Consider the following 21,572-nt stretch of genomic DNA (forward strand, 5'->3'; position numbering starts at 1 on the left):
ACCTAATTTCTCGTCCTCCCCACACAAGCGTATTATGTATACAGAGCTACCAAGTCTCACGCATTCTGCGTGAGACTCAAGCATTTAGGGGCCATCTCACGATCTCACGCATGACACCCATTTTTCTCACGCATCGGGCGAAGTCTGCAACTTGGGCCTATGAGCATAGCTCAAAGGATTTCCCTTTTGTCTTTCAAAATAAGTAAAAAAAAAATAGACGCTTACTTGTAAGTGTGCACCTGATTGCACCATTAAAAGCTAAAAATTGAAAAAGCTCCCTACCCTGGGAGGGGGAAAAACCCTTCCCACACCCTCGCTCGCGCACACATTTGCGCGCCGAGATGCCGAGTCATGAAAATCTCACTCATGAAAAGTTTTTGAACTTGGCATCCCTGTGTATAGTTCATCCTGGCATACATGTACATGTACAAACAGAAATGCTGCGTATACATCCCTACACCATGTTTCCGACGGCCACGGCAGTCCCATACTTCCAGGCCACCCTGGACAAAACGGGATGGAAATGAGGCAACACGCGGGGAATGTGATGAGCAAACGTGACAGGCTGTCATTGCCGTGGATGCTGTGTAAGAATTTGAGACTGTCAAAAAATTTGCCACGGCAGTCACAGTGCAGATGACAAACCTACCGCAGTAGACCGTGATAAAATGGGGTGAATGCAGCAAAGTGTGACAGCTCATAACAGGCCGTAACAAAAGTTGCAGCCGGTCCGTAGTGGGATGCTACAAGATGTGTAGTCTACCCTGACCAGATGCCATGAGAATGGTGTCTGGTAGCTAAAATGTTCACTTGAGTAAGGACTGGAACAAATGAGACTAGATTATGGAGGGGAATAAAAGGAGAATATCTCTCCTACCCATGGCACACTGCGTTTCGGGCAAACAGGGCTGCCGTGGTTTCCGGGAACATGGTGTTAATGTAGCATGAAGGGAAATGTTCCCAAATGTTTGAAGTTATGATATATAACTTGATTATATGATTAATGACACCTTGATTAGCAACATTTGGGACAATTTTGAGCAACACTACAAAATGTATGACCATTTGTAATTTACTTATGACCTTTCAAATACATACTGGCAACTGTGCCTTGAACGTGTCATCTCACAGTCAAAACAAAACCACAAAAGGTATGTAACTTGGCTATAACAACACTCATGAAGCACTGTTTATGCAGCTTTTCACATAAAACATTAATGATCTCCTTTTTAGTTTAAGGATATAAAAAACTCTCAATCACTGAGTTGAATCGCATACATGAAGGACATTTTTTTTAGCTCATACATAGAAAGAAAAGGTGAGTTCTTTCTATTTTTAATACACACTGCCGTGTAATTTTTTTTCTTTTTTTATGTGCACAGAACATGACAAGAAAAAAGAAAACATGGATATAAGTAATTTCCTCAATAATCACCCCAACTTTTCTCAAATTTTAGAGCAGATATAGTTTTTACATCCCAGCTTCCATCTTAAGTCCTTTTTATCTTACAGTCACAAACTTTGCGTATTCTCCTCGGAGTGCATTGTACCAATGTAATTGAACCACAGCTAACAAAGACATACTTGATGACCTTCATGCTCATATTTGATGGGGTCAACTTCACATACAATTTATCTCTACTTATCATCGATTACCTTCCTACATCACACTCATTCCCCAATATGGGTAGAAATTGATCTTTATTGCACATTTGATATTAAAAAGAGGAATTCAACAGTATATGGCGTATACATTACTGTATATGCCATATATTTCGCAAGTCTAGATTTTCACGAATCAGGAATTCCCGACGATTTCGCCAGTGGTTAAATTCGCGATCGTGGAGTCCTGCACTGATCAAAGAAATGTACACGAGTATGTCACATTCACATCCGGATCAGAGTCAATATTTTCGTGTCTTTTTAATTTCGCGAATAGCACCTGACTTGCGAAATTCACAAAAATAAAAACCTCACAAAATATTTGGCGTATACAGTATGATTTCTAGGTTACCAGGCAGATGACACAGGCATACATGTATTAGTGCTAATCATAACTGATTGTCATTCTCTTAATTATGTATTCAGATCTTTGACCTGACTGCATTTCTGACGTATATGAGACAAATGCATGTTTTTGTTTTTGTTTTTGTTTTGATCAAATTAGAACAAATCCCTATGAAACACAACAGTGATAGGCCAAGTTTACAAATGTAATCAAACTCATGAATATCCCCCTCCCTTCTGCAAAGACCAATTCCAACTCAATCTACATTTGTACTTGATGTCATTGATGTTGAAAGAGTCTGTCATGTCAGTTTTGTATACCAGCCTTACTTTCTGCTGCATCAGGCAAGACACGGGCAGGCCTCTAGGAAATCTTCTCTTTACAAGGAACCCACATTTCTTGCTCTATGATAGGCATGCATGAAATTTAAATACATTTGTAAACTTGTCTATTGACAGGCTATGTGAGGGTAGTCTTTGATTTCTTTGGATGGGCAAAAAGAAAAAAAAAATCATAGGTCAATACTCAAAACCAACAATCATGCAACCAATGGCCCCATTAACCTTTTCAGTATCAATGATTCAACACTATTGACATCAAATGCATCATATGTAGTTGCCTTGGCAATGAATGGATTAATCCTTATACTAGAAAGTACATGATCAACTACAAGCCACAGTCACACTGGCACTTCATCTAGAAGGTTAACTTCAAAGATGCCCGTCTGTTTACGATGGTGGCCAAACTTCTCCAAGTTTCAGTTCTCGATCAGTTCTCGAAGTTTGGGTCACTGGTGGACATAAAGCGCAACACAGAAGAATATGCCCCCTATCCAATGCTCTCTACCCCCTTATGACAGATCAGTGGTGTTGTCTGACAACTTCGGAGGAGCCACAAATAGGAGGTGGACTGGTCATGTGACAAACTTTGCGTAGTTTCAGCTGCGTACGTTCAGACTGCACACATTTCGAGAAGATTTGCAAAGGGTCAGGGGAATTTCCCTAGTTCCAGTGGAAAGTTTTGCAAGAAGTTCTGTGTGAAGTTTTTGTGAAGTTTGCGTTTCGACGGGCCAAACCTCAAGAATCTAAACTTCGAGAACTTAAACCTGAAGAAGTTTTGCCAGTGTGACCATGGCTATAGATAAGCCTATCAAGTACATGTAACTGCCTGATAATGTCTTTGGGATTTGTACCCAGGTAAAAATTTGCAGAGAACATTTTTACAGCTACTGATATTTCATACTGTAAAACGAGGAATGTTCGCGTGTATTTTAATTTCGCGAATTTCGCGAGCGCCAAGATTCGCAAAATTAAAATGCACAGGAAAGTTCTTGTCTACAATATATGCATTGAACGCCAGTGGCAATTCGCGAAAATTTCACACCGCGAAAAAGGCAGTCGGCTCCAATTCGTGAAAATTTCATGCCACGAATATATCAAGTTTTACAGTAACTTTGTTTTCCGTCTAAGGAGGCTTGCACTTTTCTTTACTTCATCATTACCAAGGACAGGTCACAACAGTCAATCAGGACACAATTTACTGATTTCGACGTCATTGGCACAAGTTAAACTATGTTGCTGCAACATAGCAATTCCTGGCATATGTTGTATTCTTCAATTGCTCCTCGGCAATGAAGCATTGCAAGCATAATACGAGGGCAAATCAATACATGTCTAGCACCAAATTCATGCTAACATGAGCAAATCAAATCTAGAACTCTTCAGAGATGTACAAAATATTCAGCATTTGACTCATTATTACGGCAAAAAGTCTCCAGAGTCGTAACCACACATAATCATAGTTTTATACAAATGTCACTTCCCTCCTTCTCTCAACCCCCCCCCCCCAAATCTTTTTTCCCCTTCCAATTTACCTTGGCAAATGCATATGATTACCTGTATCTACTCAATGCATTCAATGCATGATTCCAACGACAGCAAAACATTCTTCTTTTTTGTTGCTATTCTATAAACCATTCAGATGTTCATCTTACAATTTGTTCATGAAAAGATGAAAACATTCTAGTGCAGTCAGAATTTGGTATTTGATAGGGTAGGTGTTTAGTTGAGCCCTTTCATTAGGAGATGCGTACACACATTTGAAAAAGATTATGGTTACTGTAAACCAGAAATTTTCGCGTGCATTTTAATTCTTGCAAATTTAGTGTGGCCCAAGATTAGCCAAATTAAAATGCACGCTAAAGTTCTGGTCTACACTAAATGCATGTAATGCCAATGGCAATTTGCGCAAATTTCATGAAGCGAAGAAGCCCGTCGGCTCCAATTCGCAAAAATGTCACGTCGCAAAAATTTCTTGCTTTACAGAAGCTGATCGCACACGTTCTCACAGCAGTCACAAGCTGAGGTACAGTAAGCTTGGGATCAAGCGTCTTACGTAGTTTGATAAAATGATAAATGGAACCACCAAGCACACTGCATAACATCAGCTCTTCATACTCCACCATGTGCTTCACCATACCCACGAGGTACTTCATACGCAGTATATGTTACGAGTGATGGAAGGAATATTTTTTTAAAATTGCTTTTTGGCAGCATTTGTACAAGCTAAATATAGAGGATAGGGTCGATAGCTTCTTCACAGCTCATCATGTTGTATATCCAGTAACTTTACTCTTTTCGATTACTCACGCCCACTTATCACTGTTGTACTGCATTGAGTCAACTGTACACAACACATATAATACGCGTATAACACATACAAAGGCATTTTTTGGCGTTTATGCCTTTCCATGAAAGCTGAATATTGTGCATTGCTATTAATTGGCAGCCTCAATACATCTGTAAGCTCAATGCTTTTTTGATCTGTGGACTACAAGCTATAGAGCTATAGCTGAAATATCTTTCAACACAATCGTAGACATTGTACCTGGGCTCTCTACCATAATGGCACTATATTATGTAGCAAATCTTGAAAAATACAATTCAGAGAATTACCAATAAAATGTATGTTCTTCATAACTGCTGGGTGCCCACGGTCAATTGATGTAATGATCCCTTACGTGCGCTACGATTGGCAATTACGGTAGTAGCTGATTTTGGAATTTTTGCTTATGTCTATGACAATTTGCGCCACTATTGAAATCATGGGTGATCGGCATCATGGAGTAATCGTGCCGATCATATCAGAGCCCATCAGATCTTTGTTTTGATCATTGACAGTTTTAAACAACTTAATTTTTTTTTTTCACAATCATCATGACTGCCACGACTGACTTCAATATTTGATATGAAATATACTTAGACATTTTAACACATAAGATGTTTGGCTTTTGTTATTGTTGTTGTCACTCATAGGAAGCACACACAGTAGCTCATGGTAAAAAAGAAAAGAAAAGAAAATCTCAGCCAAAATGAGATTTCATACATGATCTGGTATTAAAATGAAACAAAGCGAACAAACTAAAAATAAAACATACACCGTACATGTACATGGCACATAGACATATTTTCAAAACTACTGTAAGTGTCAAGATCATACACATCGATGTGTGGCTTGCCATGATTCATAAAAGTACACAGGTCACAAATTGGCAAAAATATTGGACATACACTACACTGTATGTACGGTATGTAACTGATATCCTCTGATTTAGGTTGAGGCATCTCAAAAGGAACTGTTGCATACAAAATATGAATTACTTCTCTGATATTCCATTCATCCACACAAATATCTCACTTTTAATAGCATTAAACTACGGTGTGGCCCTATACACAGGCTACCAGTCAAACATCATAAGCCTGGCCGGCGACAGCCTATGTTTGGGCCCGTAATGTTTTGGACTCTGGAAGCGGTATCTCATAAAGGGCAAGAGTCATTTTTAATCACATGATAATCCACCAACACGTTCCAACATCCACCATCTATTCCACCAAATCATAAGCCCCAACTTACAAGAAAAATTCAAGTGCTTTGAACGCGAGTCCGTCCCCGAGTGAGATTCGTCGAGGACTTCGTCATCATCGCCGCGAAGCATCTTCGCAGTCTGACCTCGCCCGATGCCAGACGGCTCAAGACTTGACCTCTACCCGGATCTCGCGGCCGAAGCGCAGACGGAGTTGCTCGAAGAAGAGGAAGGTGATGATTGTGTGCGGCCCGAGGCGGACAAACGCGGGAATGAATCCCTTGAAGAAACCCATGGGCCCTAGCTTAGCAACGTGCAGGAAGCAGTCTAGTGAATTCTGAGAAATACAGATGAAATTATGTCATGAAGAACAGTGGCGGCATTTAATAGTTTACAAATACTCAATGTTTTATGAGTGCACTGGTTCCGAATATTACATGACCATGTAAGTGTAACCATTCTATTCAATGACACTTCAAATATAATATTTGAACCGTTGCACACATGATAAAACATTGAATATTTGTTTTATACAACACACAATATAGGCCTGGTCTAGACCAAAACAGATCTAACATTAAGCCTATCTAGGAGGAGGACTAACAATTAGGCCTAGATCTAGATCTAGAAACAAGTGTGTGCGTATGCAGTAATGCTTTACGATACACACAAGAAGTTCAGTGTGTCCCAGGATCTATTGCACTGTTTGCCCGCTTGGTTTACCGTTCAATAGTCAACTATTGCACTGCCATTGAGAGTGAGCGTGGGGTAGCTGATTCTTCTGAATGTCATGTGACCCACATTCATCCAATCAGATGGTAAGGATCAATACATGTGTTGCATAACAACCTATTGTGATACACTACTAATACTATAGTTTAGCAAAGCACAGTACATATTTTACTGCTGGCAGAATTCTTGTGTTAGGATTACAACTTGCATATTCGAAACAATTATGAAACTGACCACAAGTGATAAACATGCTCTTAATTGCAGTCAAAGTCTACATTCAAGTATATGAATATGAAAGAAATACTGCATATTGTCTGTACTGCTATGATTATATTTGAATAGACCTAAAGTGCTTGTCACCCTGTTTGGTATCATCATCATGATGTATAATCATGAGAAATGCCCACACTCCTACCTAGAACTGACAATAATATCAATAACTGAAATATTTGCTAACATGAAATTACCGATGCCACTTTTATCATCTCCACTAAGGAAGGAGGTTATGTTTTCATCAACATTTGTTTGTTTGTTAGTTACGTAGTATGTTTCTTTGTCTGTGTGCAAAATAACTAAAAGTTGTTTACGGATTTGGATTAAACTTTAATACAAATACAGGAAAGGCTGACAATGACACCAGGAACAGATGATTACATTTTGGTAGTGATTTGGGAATTATTATTGAGTTTATGAAGGATTTTCGATATTTTGGCAGGTAGGGTCAATGAACATATAGGGAGTTCAAGCTGCACATCTTTTAAAGTTTGCATGCGCACACTAAAGTATGTGCTCTAGTTTCTACTGGAGCTAGGCGGCATGCAGCTGAAAGTTGTTAAATGTAACAAAGGCTTCTATATTGGGAAATTCAGCAATTTCAGCATGCATATGTATAAGTGGAAATCACTGATGTCATTTGGAGAACAAGATCAGTGGTGGAAATGAGTTGCTTGGCAGAGGTCTGCACTCTCAGAGTGCTTTTCTAGTTCATTTTTTCTTTTCTTTTTTTTTTTCAAGGAACCCGTGAAGGAATCAGATATGGCATGATGTGATTTGATTCGCTCCCTGTAATACCTTGTACTGTCCTGGCTTGGCATTCATTAGTCTCGTCTTCATGACGTCCGCTGGTTGGGTCAACGCTGTGGCACATGTTCCCTGTGGTAAGATTAAAAAAAAAAAGAACAATCATATCTAAAAAGAGCTTCAATGCAAGTCTAGATGCTGGAGAGCAGGGAGAAGACTCTATTCATAAATTACCAGATGTACACATTGTCAGCTGAGAACCAGAAGGACACTATCACGTTTTAAGATTTGAGTGTAAATAAAAACGAAACAATCAATTTCTATGAAATAAAAATCTTACTTAAACAAAAGTGGTTAGATTTATAAGCACTGTTGCAAATATCGGGTATTAAAGTACATGTAGCACCCTTATGGTTTTGATTTTTAATATTCTCTTGAAAATGAAAACATTTAAAAAATTGACACCATATAATGTAGAGGGGATAGAGCTCTACAACGTGATACCAATAACTCAGTTCAGTGTGCACCCAAAATTGCAGTAACTCCCTTCTGGTTCTCAGCCAACCATATTAAATGCCTGTGTGTTTTAATTTGCAGAAGACAGATGGAAAGAAGAATATATATGGATGGGTAGGTAGAGGAACAGATAGAGGGATGAAAGGATGGATGGATGGATCGATCGATTGATAGAATGTAAGAAGGATAGAAAGATGAATGGATAGATGGATGGATGAATGGATGGATGAACGGATGGATGGATAGTGAGATAGACAGATAGATACAGTAGATGGATGAATGTGCGGATGGATGGATGAATGAATGGAGGGAGGCATGGGCGGATGAATACAGTGTAGATGGATGTACAAAATGACTAGAAAGAGATGGGTTGGTAGATTTGTATGTATTCACGCATATTAATATATTCCCTTAATAATGCCCTTTACAATGTTCTCCAATTATAACAGACATGGTTAAAATGAAACTTGCGTTACAGTTAGGCACCAAAATTATTGTCTATATCCGTGTATACAATGTACCATATTGTTCAGCTATAATGAAACTTTGATATAATGAAACAAAACTGCTAGTCCCAAGGACTTCCTTATAATGGGAGCTGCCTGACAGTACTTATCTAAATTGACTGCAGTGGACATACACGATGTCTGTATCCTCTTCCTCTCCTTTGCCTCCTCCTTTAAACTCCTTCATACTTATGTTTATTCTTTTTTTTTTTTGTCTCTCTCTCTCTCTAACGCACACACATAAACTCACCCATCCATATATATATACACACATGCACACTCCTGACACAGATGAACAAATATTTGAGGTCATGTCCACAGTAAAATCTCTAGTGCTGACACTGCAGTCACGTCAGCAAATGGCTATAACAAAGCTACCAGGTTCCAGAGTGCAAGGGGGGTTGCTTATTTTAACTGTGCAAACACGAGCAAACAGCTTGGCACACAAAAACTCTTGATTGCACCTACAGCAAATTTGTGATGAGGAGAGCAAAAAAAAAATATGCTGAACATGGCTTCATATCTGTGCCAATATATGCACAGATTCTATCTTGATGCACTGTTACTGTGTACACATAACATTCCACTTCTGAAAACGACTCCACAGGCCAGGGTGGGGTTAGGTTGGTTCCAGTCTGTGCTTTTAATGCAAAGCTTAAACAGGATCACAATACCATGTTCCTGGAATGATGGTAGCACCACCTTTTCTGAACCATCTAATCCAGGTTTTTTTGACTCCCCCACCCTTTTGCTGCAGCCGTGCGTGAACTGCAATAAAATGTACATTGAGATCAGTGATAGTACTGTACAGAGTTACTTTGGGATCCTTGAATATATCCGCATAGGACCAGCCTTCCCAGCAATAAAATGGTATCACCACCCTACCGCATCCTTATAAAGGACTGCAAGGACAGGTACACCTCGTCCTGGTATGCTTACCGCTAACGTGCTGGCTGTGAAGTGAGTGATGATGTTGTCTTTGAAGTAACCTGAAGCAATCAAGAGTTGTTTGTATTGGTCATATAGAGCCACCTGAAACAGAACAGAAAAAAACAAGACATGACAAGGACTGCATGTTATAAACCAACAACACACCAAATACATAACAATTACATACCAATTATATACCAATTACATACCAATTACACATCAATTACATATCAATTATATACCAACTATATACCAATCGCATAGCAATTGCATACCAATTACATACCAATTATATACCAATTATATTCCAACTGTATACCAATCATACCTGTCTAATTATATACCATTTAAAATCGCTCACTGAAAATGAAAACGTGTAACTGGCACTAGGAATACAATGTACGTTTATGACCATCCAGCTCAAAACCCACAAAAAGTAGGTCAAAATAATTTTTCACTTTTCTTCATACACACTGTAGTTTAAAAAGAGTTTAAACCCTAAGCTTTGAGATGATAGAATATAGCTTGTTAGAATTAGACCTTCCTAACCCATTCAAAAAGTGATTGCAATAAGAGAGAGTTAGAAGGTGCAGTTTCATAGCAACGGGAGAAAAGAGGATTTATGATTATGGTAACTCAGGCATGCTGTGCAGAAGCACCGATGAAAATCACAGCAAAAGCAGCGCCTGTCTGAAAAAATATGGTCCAGGAAAACTGCTCACATCTCAATTTTGGTTTTGCTTTAAGCAGCCAAATTTTGACAGTAGGTAGAGAAGGGATTACTCTCCCGGGTAAGACAAACTTTACAAATTTGAGTCAGTCAAACCAAAGACTATTTTGGTCCATTACAGAGGATCCATACCTGCGACTTTCTGTTGATTTTGAGCCGGGCAGTCACATATGAGAAAATTTTGTGAGCAAAGTATTCGCCCAGTTTTATTTCAGTGTTGGCATTGTATTTGGCAAATGGGTAAAATTTTATGCTACAATACTTTTGTGTATATGGTACTGTAATGTTGCAGCATGAAATTTTTGCAAATTGGAGCCAACAGCCTTTTTTGCCACATGAAATTTTTGCAAATTGTCACTGGCATTCAATGCATAGAAGTGTGGACAAGAAGTTTTGTGTGCTTTTTAATTTTCGCGAATTTTTGCTCCTTGCAAAATTTTTGAAAATTTTACGGCATGCAAAAATTTATGGTTTTACAGTACATATTCCCTTTCAGCCTGTAGTGCATGGATGTTGCAAAGGTCACGAACCTGTCCAAAGGTCATAAGGAAGCCCCTGATAACAGCCATTGAACATCCATTGAAGAGATTCTTTGGTCCCTCTGGAGAAGCAAACATAGAAACACAACAGATTATTAAAGTGACAAACGAGGGAGAATATTCTTTAATAAAGAAATTACAGAATATGAGCTCTTCTTCAATGATTTTATTTCCAATTTTATCATTACCTGACTTTTAATATGACACTGTTCTTTTCAAATTTTATCAACTTTTCAGAATTGAGAGATTTTGATGTAATGATATACGGTACAGTTTCCTCTTCTTCTTTTTTGAGTGAAAAGAAAAAAATGCAGATGCAATGGTATTTCCACACTAGCATTGCCCATTGTCATATTCTTCCAGACAATAAAGTTGCACAATAGTCCATCAAAACTAAATTTCTCATTCTATACCTCATTACATGACACTTGAGCCAAACTAGTATGGAGTGTACAGAGGGAGAAACTAGCTATACAAATATAGCAAATAGGATATGTCTCCACACTGATATTGTAGTCATGTGTAAGAGAAAGGGAGAAAAGAAAAGAAAAGAGGATTTGATTATTTCAGTAATGTGCATACCGTGCTTGAGAATCTGCCATAGACCATCAATGGCATGCTTGTAGCTGCAGATAAGAAGAACAACAAAGAGAACAGGGGGAAAGTAATTATTATTGGTACACTAAAATAGCTGTTCAGATGCTGTTGCCATAGCGACTGCACAATGCAATTTCCAGATGTATGGCAAGCTGGTGATGTTTCAACGTATTAGATTTTCTTTCTCTTTCTGTTTGTCTAAATCCAACAGGGTATTTCAATCAATTGAGAAAATAAAATGAAACAAAACAAAACACCAGAAGAATGCCTTCCTCTACTCTCACTAGCTCTCTCTCTCTCTCTCTCTCTCTCTCTCTCCTTTCCTCTTTCTATCTCTCATCTCTCTCTTTATCTATCTTTCTATATGTATCTTTCTATCTATCTTTTGATCTATCTACCTTTCTATCTATCTACCTTTCTGTCTATCTATCTTTCTATTTTATCTACATTGTATCTGTCTACCTATCTACCTATATATATATATCTTTCTATCTTTTTATCTACCTGTACTTACATCTACTTGCACAGTAGGAGGACTTAATCATCAACTAATCATCTTTCTCTGTCATCAGCTTGGCAGATTAATTTTCTCGAGATGACTTGGCATCTTGGCAAGATGCTAGCAAGATGGTCATTAAAAGGTTTTCATCTATAAAACCAACAATGACTTAGCCTTGAATGTCACTATTTGAACATCAATCTGAATGCTGGTTAAATTTTTATCTACATTCATGTACGATGTAATCTGTGATGCATTAAACAATTTTCCACTAGAATATAGCAATGAATATCAATATTTGAGTATCACTACAAATGCTGGTTAAATTTTCATTTAAATGATGTATTCTCTGCTGCATAAAATAAATTTTCATCGAGACCAATTCAACAGTGACCCAGCCATGAATATCACTATTTGAATATCAATACAAATGCTGGTTAGATTTTCATCTATGCCGTACAATGTATCTCCCCACCTCCAACCCCCCCCCCCCCCAATCTCACTGCAATGACCAAATTATAAAATCGGGAACACACTGTTCTTCTTGAACAGTTTACCATCTCAAAATAGGTCTTGACTATAAAAGAAATATTCAGTTAACGGCAAAAAGCTTGGATCTGCAAGAGAGCATAAAATTAGAATGATTAAAGTTATAAAAACTCCAACATCTGGTTGATTCATGAATGGGTGGTAAAAACTTATTCTGATGATTTATTTCACTTTCATGCAAGGGTCAACATGGATTAACATCTTTGGGAATGACCACACGATTAAAATGAGTCAGACATTGGAAGTACCACTGCTACTCTTACTCTTTTGCCAAATTTGATCATGGATACATGTAGGTCTATACTGCAGCAATATAATGTACAGAGGAGATACAGCTGTAGTATACTTTGTGGCTCTTAAATCCTTTACTTTTGAAAAAAAAAAACTAGAAATGTTGCTTTGGCGACTGGTATGCCTCCGTCATAATGCATGATTTTCCCAATAGGTCTAGATAGTACATGTGGACAATGTGTGATTACATTTTCACAAAATTGGCAAAATACTGAAATGACAAGTTTGTCACAAATGTGTTGAATGTTCACCTTCCTTGACCTAGGTTTAATTGGATGAATAGGAGAGTATGTATCTAGGGATTTAGAGAGTACTGAGGGAAATTGCCGTGCAAAATGTATCTCAGCGGCATAGCAAAAGAGAAAGGATAATTTGAAAAGATTTTGACGGAATGGTGTCATAATGGCAATTCTTCTTGATCTACGACGTGTGCATCTCTGTACTCAAATTTTGTCCTAATCTGTAGAAGGTTACTACTACTAGGTAAATCGTGAAACACATTACAAAGATCAATGATTATGTAGAGTGGTCAAACAAGAAGAAAACTGTATCACAGCTCATCTTTTGTGCTCGTAAAGAAAAGCCACATATTCTCTGCTACCTCAAACTACTGTATGTTTGATCACATGACCAATGTGTTTGTCACAAGACTACCGCTGTATATAATGTGTACCAGAGACATTCCACAATAAACAGCAATTTGGCCTTTGTAGTTATTGCTGCTTCTTTTTTGCCAGTGGAACTCAAATCAAATTGGGACTCAGTCAAATGGAGAAATCCAAAGAATTCCTCAGTTTCCGTTCTATTGAAGGGATTCATCGAGTGCTGCACACTCCAATTACCAGACGGCAATTCAACAATTAAATGTAAAATGATGTCGGAGTGGAATACAATTCCACGAGTCCACATTACGTAGGAGGGACCACACATGTGTTGGTGCACAAATGACTTTTGGCAGCTTGTACAAACTCACTTTCTTCTCTGCTCTGGAGGTAGTTTGATGTCGTTCTGCATCCTGACGTTAATGAGATCGGCCGGGGTGCCCACCACCCCTCCCGTAGCACCTGTAGAGTGATAATGGGAAAGAGTTGCACACCATCAGTTTCAATGTTACACTTCAATCACACAGTCACTCTATAAAAGCTTCATATGCTTTGCTCCTTTTAACAGGTCTCTGTGCATGGATCTTTTATAGAATGATGGATCTTGAGAATCTGAAAGAATTTAAATGCAAACAAGAAACACTTGCATCTGCTCCTGGAGAAATGCAATGGACAATTTTCTAAATTCTCAAATATGATACTCAAACTTCTCCACTCTGATCACTATTAAAGCTTCATGCTGGTATAAAATACTTGAATGTATGGAATACTAAATGAACTGTATTAATCATGTATAAAAACAAAAGGGGAAATTCATGTTGAATACATTTGAAAAAAAAAAAGAAGTTCAAAGATTCAGACAGTGCTGTTCATCCACGTAATTTTGAACATTCCTGAGATGCATACAGTGTACAACTTGTGTTTGATACTGAGAGTTGTGATTACATCAAACATTGATAACTGTTGTATCCTGAGGTTGATATCATGCTGCCATATCTGGCATTACATAATACCACTCCAGCAAAAGTTCAGTTGTCTCAAGCAATTAAGCCTTGTTGCTAGATAGCTGCACACATTTGCTTGGCACTAGGTCACTGGTGTACATTACTAGTCTGTATGATACGTCTATCATGTGAATGATGTGATCATGTAACATGTGTCGCATGGAAGAATTTGTCTAGTGACAAGGTGTTCAGTTGTGCATTGCACTCGTTATGCTTGTCACAACAAAGATTCATGTCATGTCCGCTATGAGCATCATGATGAGCAATTAATTGATGGGGAATGGCATACAGCTGTATACAGACTGTAATACTGCAGCCAAGCATACATACAATGTAAATACAATGTACATACACCTGCACAGTACATTGTATTGTACATTGTATTTACACATCAGTATGAACACATGGATGCACAGTATGTCTCCAAAAAAAAATTACAGTCAGATTTTTGCAAGGAATACACCCAATATGATTAAACTGTCTAAATGTTACTTCAGGGTCCTAAAATATAACATCTTACAATGTAGCTCTATTTTGCAGAAAACCCCATTCAATTTGGTTTTCAAAAGCGGTCACAGAGAAATGTGAAATGTTGTAAAGCATGTCATGAGTCTGATTCTTCCAAGTTTAGCACTTCGATGCTCTTGTGTGTGAATACAATACCGGTAGACAGAACTTGGAGGGAAGAGATTCCCGACATCCTCTACAAAATTCCTCATTTCTCTTTGACCACTGAAGCAAATCGAATGGGGTTTTCTTTAAGATGTGGGCAATGAGTTATAGTTTCATACCCTAAATTTGTATTTAGATTGATTCACTATTTTTAAAGCTATCATTGCCGAGGGTCCCGTTGTAATTTTTTTTGGGGGGGGACATACGGTACATGTAGGTGAACATAGACACACAGTATTGTTATCGGGGTAATGCAAATTTTCAAATTCACTTCCCTCTACATTTGTATGTGGGTGCAAAACATATGAATGGGATTTTTTCATGGCCCGTTTCATAACGCTACAATAGTAAGATATGTACACAAATAACATCTGAAACCCTCCTCCCACACACATCAAACAACACAAGCAAAACAAAACAAAAACAACACTTGTGCAGCATAAACCCAGCACATGCATTTTAACAAGATATTTCATTAAAAATAGTACACTTATGTACAATGTATTTGGAATTCAGCCCCTGGGGTTTCCACGAAGGGTATGACCTACAAAAGCGCTTCACACAGTAGGCGATCACCTGCAAGTCTTTCTTATTACAGCATTACCAAATGAGATTGGCTTGGCATTGCCTCAGGGGACATAGGTACAGGTACAATGTAGCTACTTAACATAGGCCTACATCAATTGTGTTTATGATATCAAAAGACAGTTTTATACTTTACTTTTTTGTGTGTGTAAAGGTTTGTTTTTTTTTGTACAATCTTACCTACATTTTTGTACAGCTGTTGCAAACAATCGGAGAAGTTAACAAGAAAACCCCTGCTGTTGTTCTTTTTAGATAGCCGACTATACGGTTTTTGTGCTCAAAATTTTTGGTATTAAAAGCTTTTTCATACCCACATTCCTATTTCTGTATTCTACTGTCATTTATACACTGCACACAGTTTCTCTAATTTTGTGTGAGTTTTGCAAACTCTGTGTTACACAAACTTTAGGCGAACATGAAAATATAGGGAAGAACAAAAGTGAGGCAATTCTTAAATACTTCATGGTCTATGCTACAAATATACTGGTGGTACATTGTATACTGGTGCCTTTATAAGCAGGAGAGACTGATGTACAGTACTATTAATGATGAATAGGGTCATGACCTTACATGACTTTTATACAAAGGAAGGGAGGCCAACCCTGAGTAATAATGCAGAGACTCCAACCCTAAGCACCTTCTGATCTGGAGATTCTCCCGCCTGAAACCCCTAGCAAACGGGAGATTCCAAGTTGATGTGTGTGAAGCGCGAAATTCTCAGGGTTCTAGATGCTCTCTGGTGCTATCTTATACCCCTTTCAGGTAATCGCGGTTCAATTATCCACATCCAAATAATGCGGATGAAGTAGTCAAAAATGCGTTCATATATCCCATGAAGTGCGCACTACTTTTACGAGCACCCGTTCATATAATGGTGCGAAGGACAGAGTTATTTGTCATGGTTACGGCGCACGCCTCTATAATGACGTAATGTTTCCGGTGAATATCCTCACGTGTATGCACACCTCTCGCGCGCTCAAGCTCAGCAATCAGCGGTTGTGCGGGAAATCGAGTGACCTTTGACCGAACTGTGGAATGTTAGTGCGGATAAGTCGTAAAACGCGTTCATGTATTCTCGATCTAGTCCTCATGCTGCAATTATGCGCATAATAGCAGCATCAAAATAATGCGCACTTTTCTACTCCTCTCCCGTTCATGTAATCGAAATTTTACGACTTAGTGCTCCTATTATCCGCATCCACGATTACCTGAAAGGGGTATAAGGCTTATTTTTTCAACATACAATAGCAATAAGTAAGAAATCCTTTCCAACGGGAGACACAGAGCCAGGGTGGGAGAAATTAAATCATAAGCGGGAGATCGGGAGATTTTGCACAAATGAGTTTTCGGCGGGAGATCTCCCGTCGAAAACGGGAGAGTTGGAGTCTCTGTAATGACGTAGATCAATCATAATAATGACTGACATTCACACTGTCATTCATCCTAATATCTATCTGCACAAGGGGCTATAGATCTATAGATGTCTGTTTGTCAAGTATCTAGTGAGGCCCCAAGAATGAGGTCTCAAAGCTGTATGTACCGTATGTCCCCCAAAAAACTTACAACAGTACCCTCCACAATGATAACTTTAAATAACCAATCCACATACAATTTCAGGGTATGAAACTATAACTCATTTGCCACGTCTTACAGAAAACCCCATTCGATTCGCTTCAGTGGTCAAAGAGAAATGAGGAGTTTTGTAGAGCACGTCAGGAATCCCTTCCCTCCAAGTTCTGTCCATTGTGTTCACACATACACAATTCCAAGAGCATCCACGTGCTAAACTTGGAAGAATCAGACTCATGACATGCTTACAACAATCCACATTTCTCAGTGACCACTTAACCAAATTGAATGAGATTTTCTACAAAATAGAGCTATGATGTTCATATATCTTAAGACCCTGAAGTAGCATTTAGATAGTCTAATCATATTGGCAATATCAATGTGAAAATCTGATTGTTATTTTTGGGGGGGACATAGGCCTACTGTAAAGTGTACCAGTAGTCTCTTAAATGCAAAGTGGCAATATCCAGAAGTGTACTGTAATGCAATGTCATATTAAGAATGCAGACTAATGTTTTTTTTAAAAGGCTCATGAGGAAAAACAACTTTATACACCACTCTACCACATCTTTCCACAAACTCATGACAGCCCCGTGGTTTGGAAGTGAACACATACTCAGAGTCAGGGAACTTTCAGGTGTTAGAGCGTGCACATATTTGACCTTTGACTTTTCACTTCCTAGCAATACACACGGCTGCACTTTTGCAGACACGTGGTGCGAACGTGTACAACCCTCGTACGTGCCCTGGAGTGCATTCAGACACGACCTGGTGAGAAAACAACCCTCTCATGAGAATACATTGTAAACGTAGACTGTGCATGGGGGGGGGGGGGGGGGGGAATCACACCGACAGGATTCAAATTTAATTCAATACTAATCATCAGATGTACAAAATGCATTTCCCTACAGAGATCAACATTGTATACTGTATAGCAGTATAGATTACTCCAACTAATAACAAACACGATGCTGCATGGATCCCTACAGCTCCAAATTCATGCACAATGGCCCACTGTTGCGGTAGGCCCTACATGTACAAGTACAAAACAGTGTGTATGGTGATTGATATCCATTTTTTTTCTTTCCCCCTCCCATCTCTTTCTCCCTCTGTCTTTTTTTACAGTCTGTTTGTCTGTCTGTCTCTTTCTCTGCCTGATTTCCTATGTATTCATTTATATTTCTCTTTCTCCTTTTATCTCTCAATTCCACACAAAAAAGTTTGTTTGTTTGTTTTTGTTTTTTAACATTGTTCACCCTAAAGCTTCGGGGTCTAGCTCCAAGACAGTGTTCTCACAAAGTGTTTGAATGGCACCTTGTTGACACGCTAGAAAAATAAGCTTTACACAAATCAGCGGAATTCAAGAGATGGTATAGTATTGGCTGAGATGAGGATTCAGCTTTTAACTTTTTGTGAGATACTTAGAAACCACTTTATGAAATGTTAAAGACTATACAATTCTTAGAGGAATTAAAAGTTTATTTGATGAAAATCAGTTTTGAAATGGCTGAAATATCTCAAAAAAAGGGTAAAATAAATTGATTCTAATAACAGATGGACCCCAACTTTTATTAGCATCGCTTTGTTTTGGATAATAAGTCAGCTAGTTCAAAACCAATTTTCACCAATTACACGTAAACCTTGAATTCTTTTGATTATATGCTCGTTCATTTCATATGAGGTTTCTCATTATCTCACCAAAAAAAAAAATGGTAAGCATGAAGCCCCCATCTCATAGGAAACTATACAATCCCTTTATCAAAAGCAGCCACCACGACTGCATGAAACACTGCAATTTTAGTCTTGTTTGTGAACACTGGGCACCCAAAAGCTTTGGGGTCTAGCTTCAAGATAGTGTTCACACAAAGGCCCGAATTCACGAAGGTGGTACAAATGAAACCATGGTTTAAACCATGGACAAAAACCATGGAATGCCAAGTGTCGCATGGGATATTTCGCTACGAAATCTGTCATTTCGTCGATGAAATGATTATTTTGTAAAGAAATGACAACATTTTGTAACTAAATGAACATTTCGTCCACGAAATGATAATTTCGTTAACGAAACAGTCATTTTGTCGACGAAATTACCAATTTCGTAACGAAATATTCCGTTTGACACTTGGCGCTCCATGGTTTTTGTCCATGGTTTAGACCATGGTTTCATTTGTACCACCTTCGTGAATTCGGGCCAAAGTGTTTGCATGACACCTTGTTGACACACCAGATGAAGAAGAAGAAGAAAAAAAAAAAACAGTATCAAAGAAAGCAACATGTAGTTATTGTCCAGTTACATCCAGTTCTCACTGCTACTGATATTGCCATACTTGCATTTCTGCTATTACAATTGTAAGAGCTCCCTGTAGTCTGTTAACAATGAAGGTACAGATTAACTGGTGCTCATCATCGTGCTTCACACATTGCGCCTTGTCAGCACATTTCGCCTGTGATTAGCTGACAAAGTGATTCAAAGTTCCCATCTAATTACTAGAGCAAACGGAAGAAATCTCCTTTTTCACTGATAATGTATTTAAAGGCTATTAATAGTATTACACTAGATAAAAAGAAATCTGCATGATACCCAGACAGACATTTCAGATTATTTTGATGGATTGCAATCTACCAGTACCAGTTATCAAGATTTTTAACAAGCTACATTGCATTTTCAGGCGCTCCACTCTGTTAAAAGGGATAGCGTGGTATATCTTGATGTGAGGATTCAGCTTTTAACTTTTTGTGAGATACTTGGAAACCACTTTTAATACTTGTATTAAATGGTAAAGAGCATACAATTCTAAGACGAAATCAAAAATTTATTTGATGGAAATCAATTTTGAAATGGCTGAGAAATCAAAAAACAAAGTAAAACAAAGCAATCCTACAATTGTAATAAAAGGGGGTCCCACCTTTTTAGGACGGCTTTGTTTTGGATATCTCAGCTATTTCAAAACCAATTTCCATCAAATAAACTTTGAATTCCTCTTAGAATTATATGCTTTTACATATTTCATGGGAGGTTTCTCATTATCTAAAAAAAAAAATAATCAAAAACATTGGAAATCTGAAGCCCCATTTAATCTGAAACTGCACAACCCCTTTAACATATTTCAAACAAGCCAGATTGAAATGGGTTGACTACAATCTCTGCTTCAAATGTCAGCAACAAACATGCATTAATCCTTAGAAATCTGCATCATTATCCCTACACATACAGCCAATGTACACGAATGAGATACCAGGTGAATTTCTACCAGACACACTTCTGAACGAGTGCAGCCAAATCATATGCAATCACTGTAAATCCACAACTTACTCTACTTTTAATATGAATTGTGGTTGCCAATGTGGAAACTCAAAACTTTAATGCATACTATTTAACCAAGCCTAATATACAATACTACCATGTCAAATTTGAAAAACATAAATCAAGCTTTGTGTTCATTTCTTGATCCCTGAAATAATCGAAATAGTTACCAAGGAAAAGATCTGTTACGCTGTCAGTTGTCGTTAATAAATAGTGCATACTCTATGATGCACTATACTGGATTAGAGAACGACAAATACTAAATTATCTCGAGTGCTGTTTTGTTTCACCGAGGCCGCAGGCCGAGGTGAATGGAACTGCACGAGGGATAATTTAATATCAGGAGTTCTATAGTCCAGTACTGGTGCATCAATAGAACATGCACTAATTGTTACAGTAAATAGGTCCCTCGATTTACGTATGTATTTTCCATACATGTAGGTCTAGGCCCTAGATCTAACATTAGATTCACCATACCGGCGATGAAAATTCTTGCACGCATGCAACTGCACCGCAACCTTGTTTACGTACACAGCGCGCAACGCTAGTACAGCTGCATATGCGTATTGTACATCACAGAGCAGACTCGCGTATAAACTGCTACATTCTGCGTCCAGTGCTCTACGTGCATTGTATAATATGTTGAAATGCTTGGCCTTGTCCTACTACTACTGCACGCTGCAAGCGTTCGGTATAGTGGCACAGCCGTTCACTATACCAAAGTTTTTACACAATCACGTGATGCAATCCAACCAATCACAACGCAAATTTTACTCTACCTTATTTACTATTGTAAAATATAAGTCTTTTAGAATTAATGGACCACTGTCTGTATGTAATTAGGAGAAAGATGTGCATGTACAGGTATACCATGTTGACCATGCATTGCAAATGCTAAAATATAAAGATATTAAAGGGAAATTCACCCCAAAATATGGATTCAAGAAAGCAGAACAAAGTAGTACATATACAGTGAAATATGAGGAATATCAGACATTTCTCCCCCCCAAAAAAAAAAAAAACAAACAAACATAGAAATATCACTTAAGGTGATTAA

The 21,572-nt window shown here is 38.2% G+C and overlaps 1 protein-coding gene across 1 annotated transcript in view; it reads right to left on the minus strand.

The window, feature by feature from the left end:
• Positions 1 to 5,614: 5,614 nt before the first annotated feature.
• The window catches only part of LOC140231762 (mitochondrial dicarboxylate carrier-like), a 38,813-nt gene continuing 22,855 nt past the window's right edge, over positions 5,615 to 21,572 (minus strand). Inside the window, exons 5-10 of the mRNA XM_072311913.1 lie at positions 13,753 to 13,843; positions 11,426 to 11,469; positions 10,835 to 10,905; positions 9,584 to 9,676; positions 7,674 to 7,754; positions 5,615 to 6,207 (exon numbers count right to left, since the gene is read on the minus strand). Coding sequence (XP_072168014.1) covers positions 6,037 to 6,207; positions 7,674 to 7,754; positions 9,584 to 9,676; positions 10,835 to 10,905; positions 11,426 to 11,469; positions 13,753 to 13,843 — 551 coding nt within the window. The 3' untranslated portion in view covers positions 5,615 to 6,036. The remainder of the gene's footprint in view (positions 6,208 to 7,673; positions 7,755 to 9,583; positions 9,677 to 10,834; positions 10,906 to 11,425; positions 11,470 to 13,752; positions 13,844 to 21,572) is intronic.

The sequence above is a fragment of the Diadema setosum genome, chromosome 8 (genome assembly GCF_964275005.1).
Source record: "Diadema setosum chromosome 8, eeDiaSeto1, whole genome shotgun sequence".
Taxonomy (NCBI): Eukaryota; Metazoa; Echinodermata; class Echinoidea; order Diadematoida; family Diadematidae; genus Diadema; species Diadema setosum.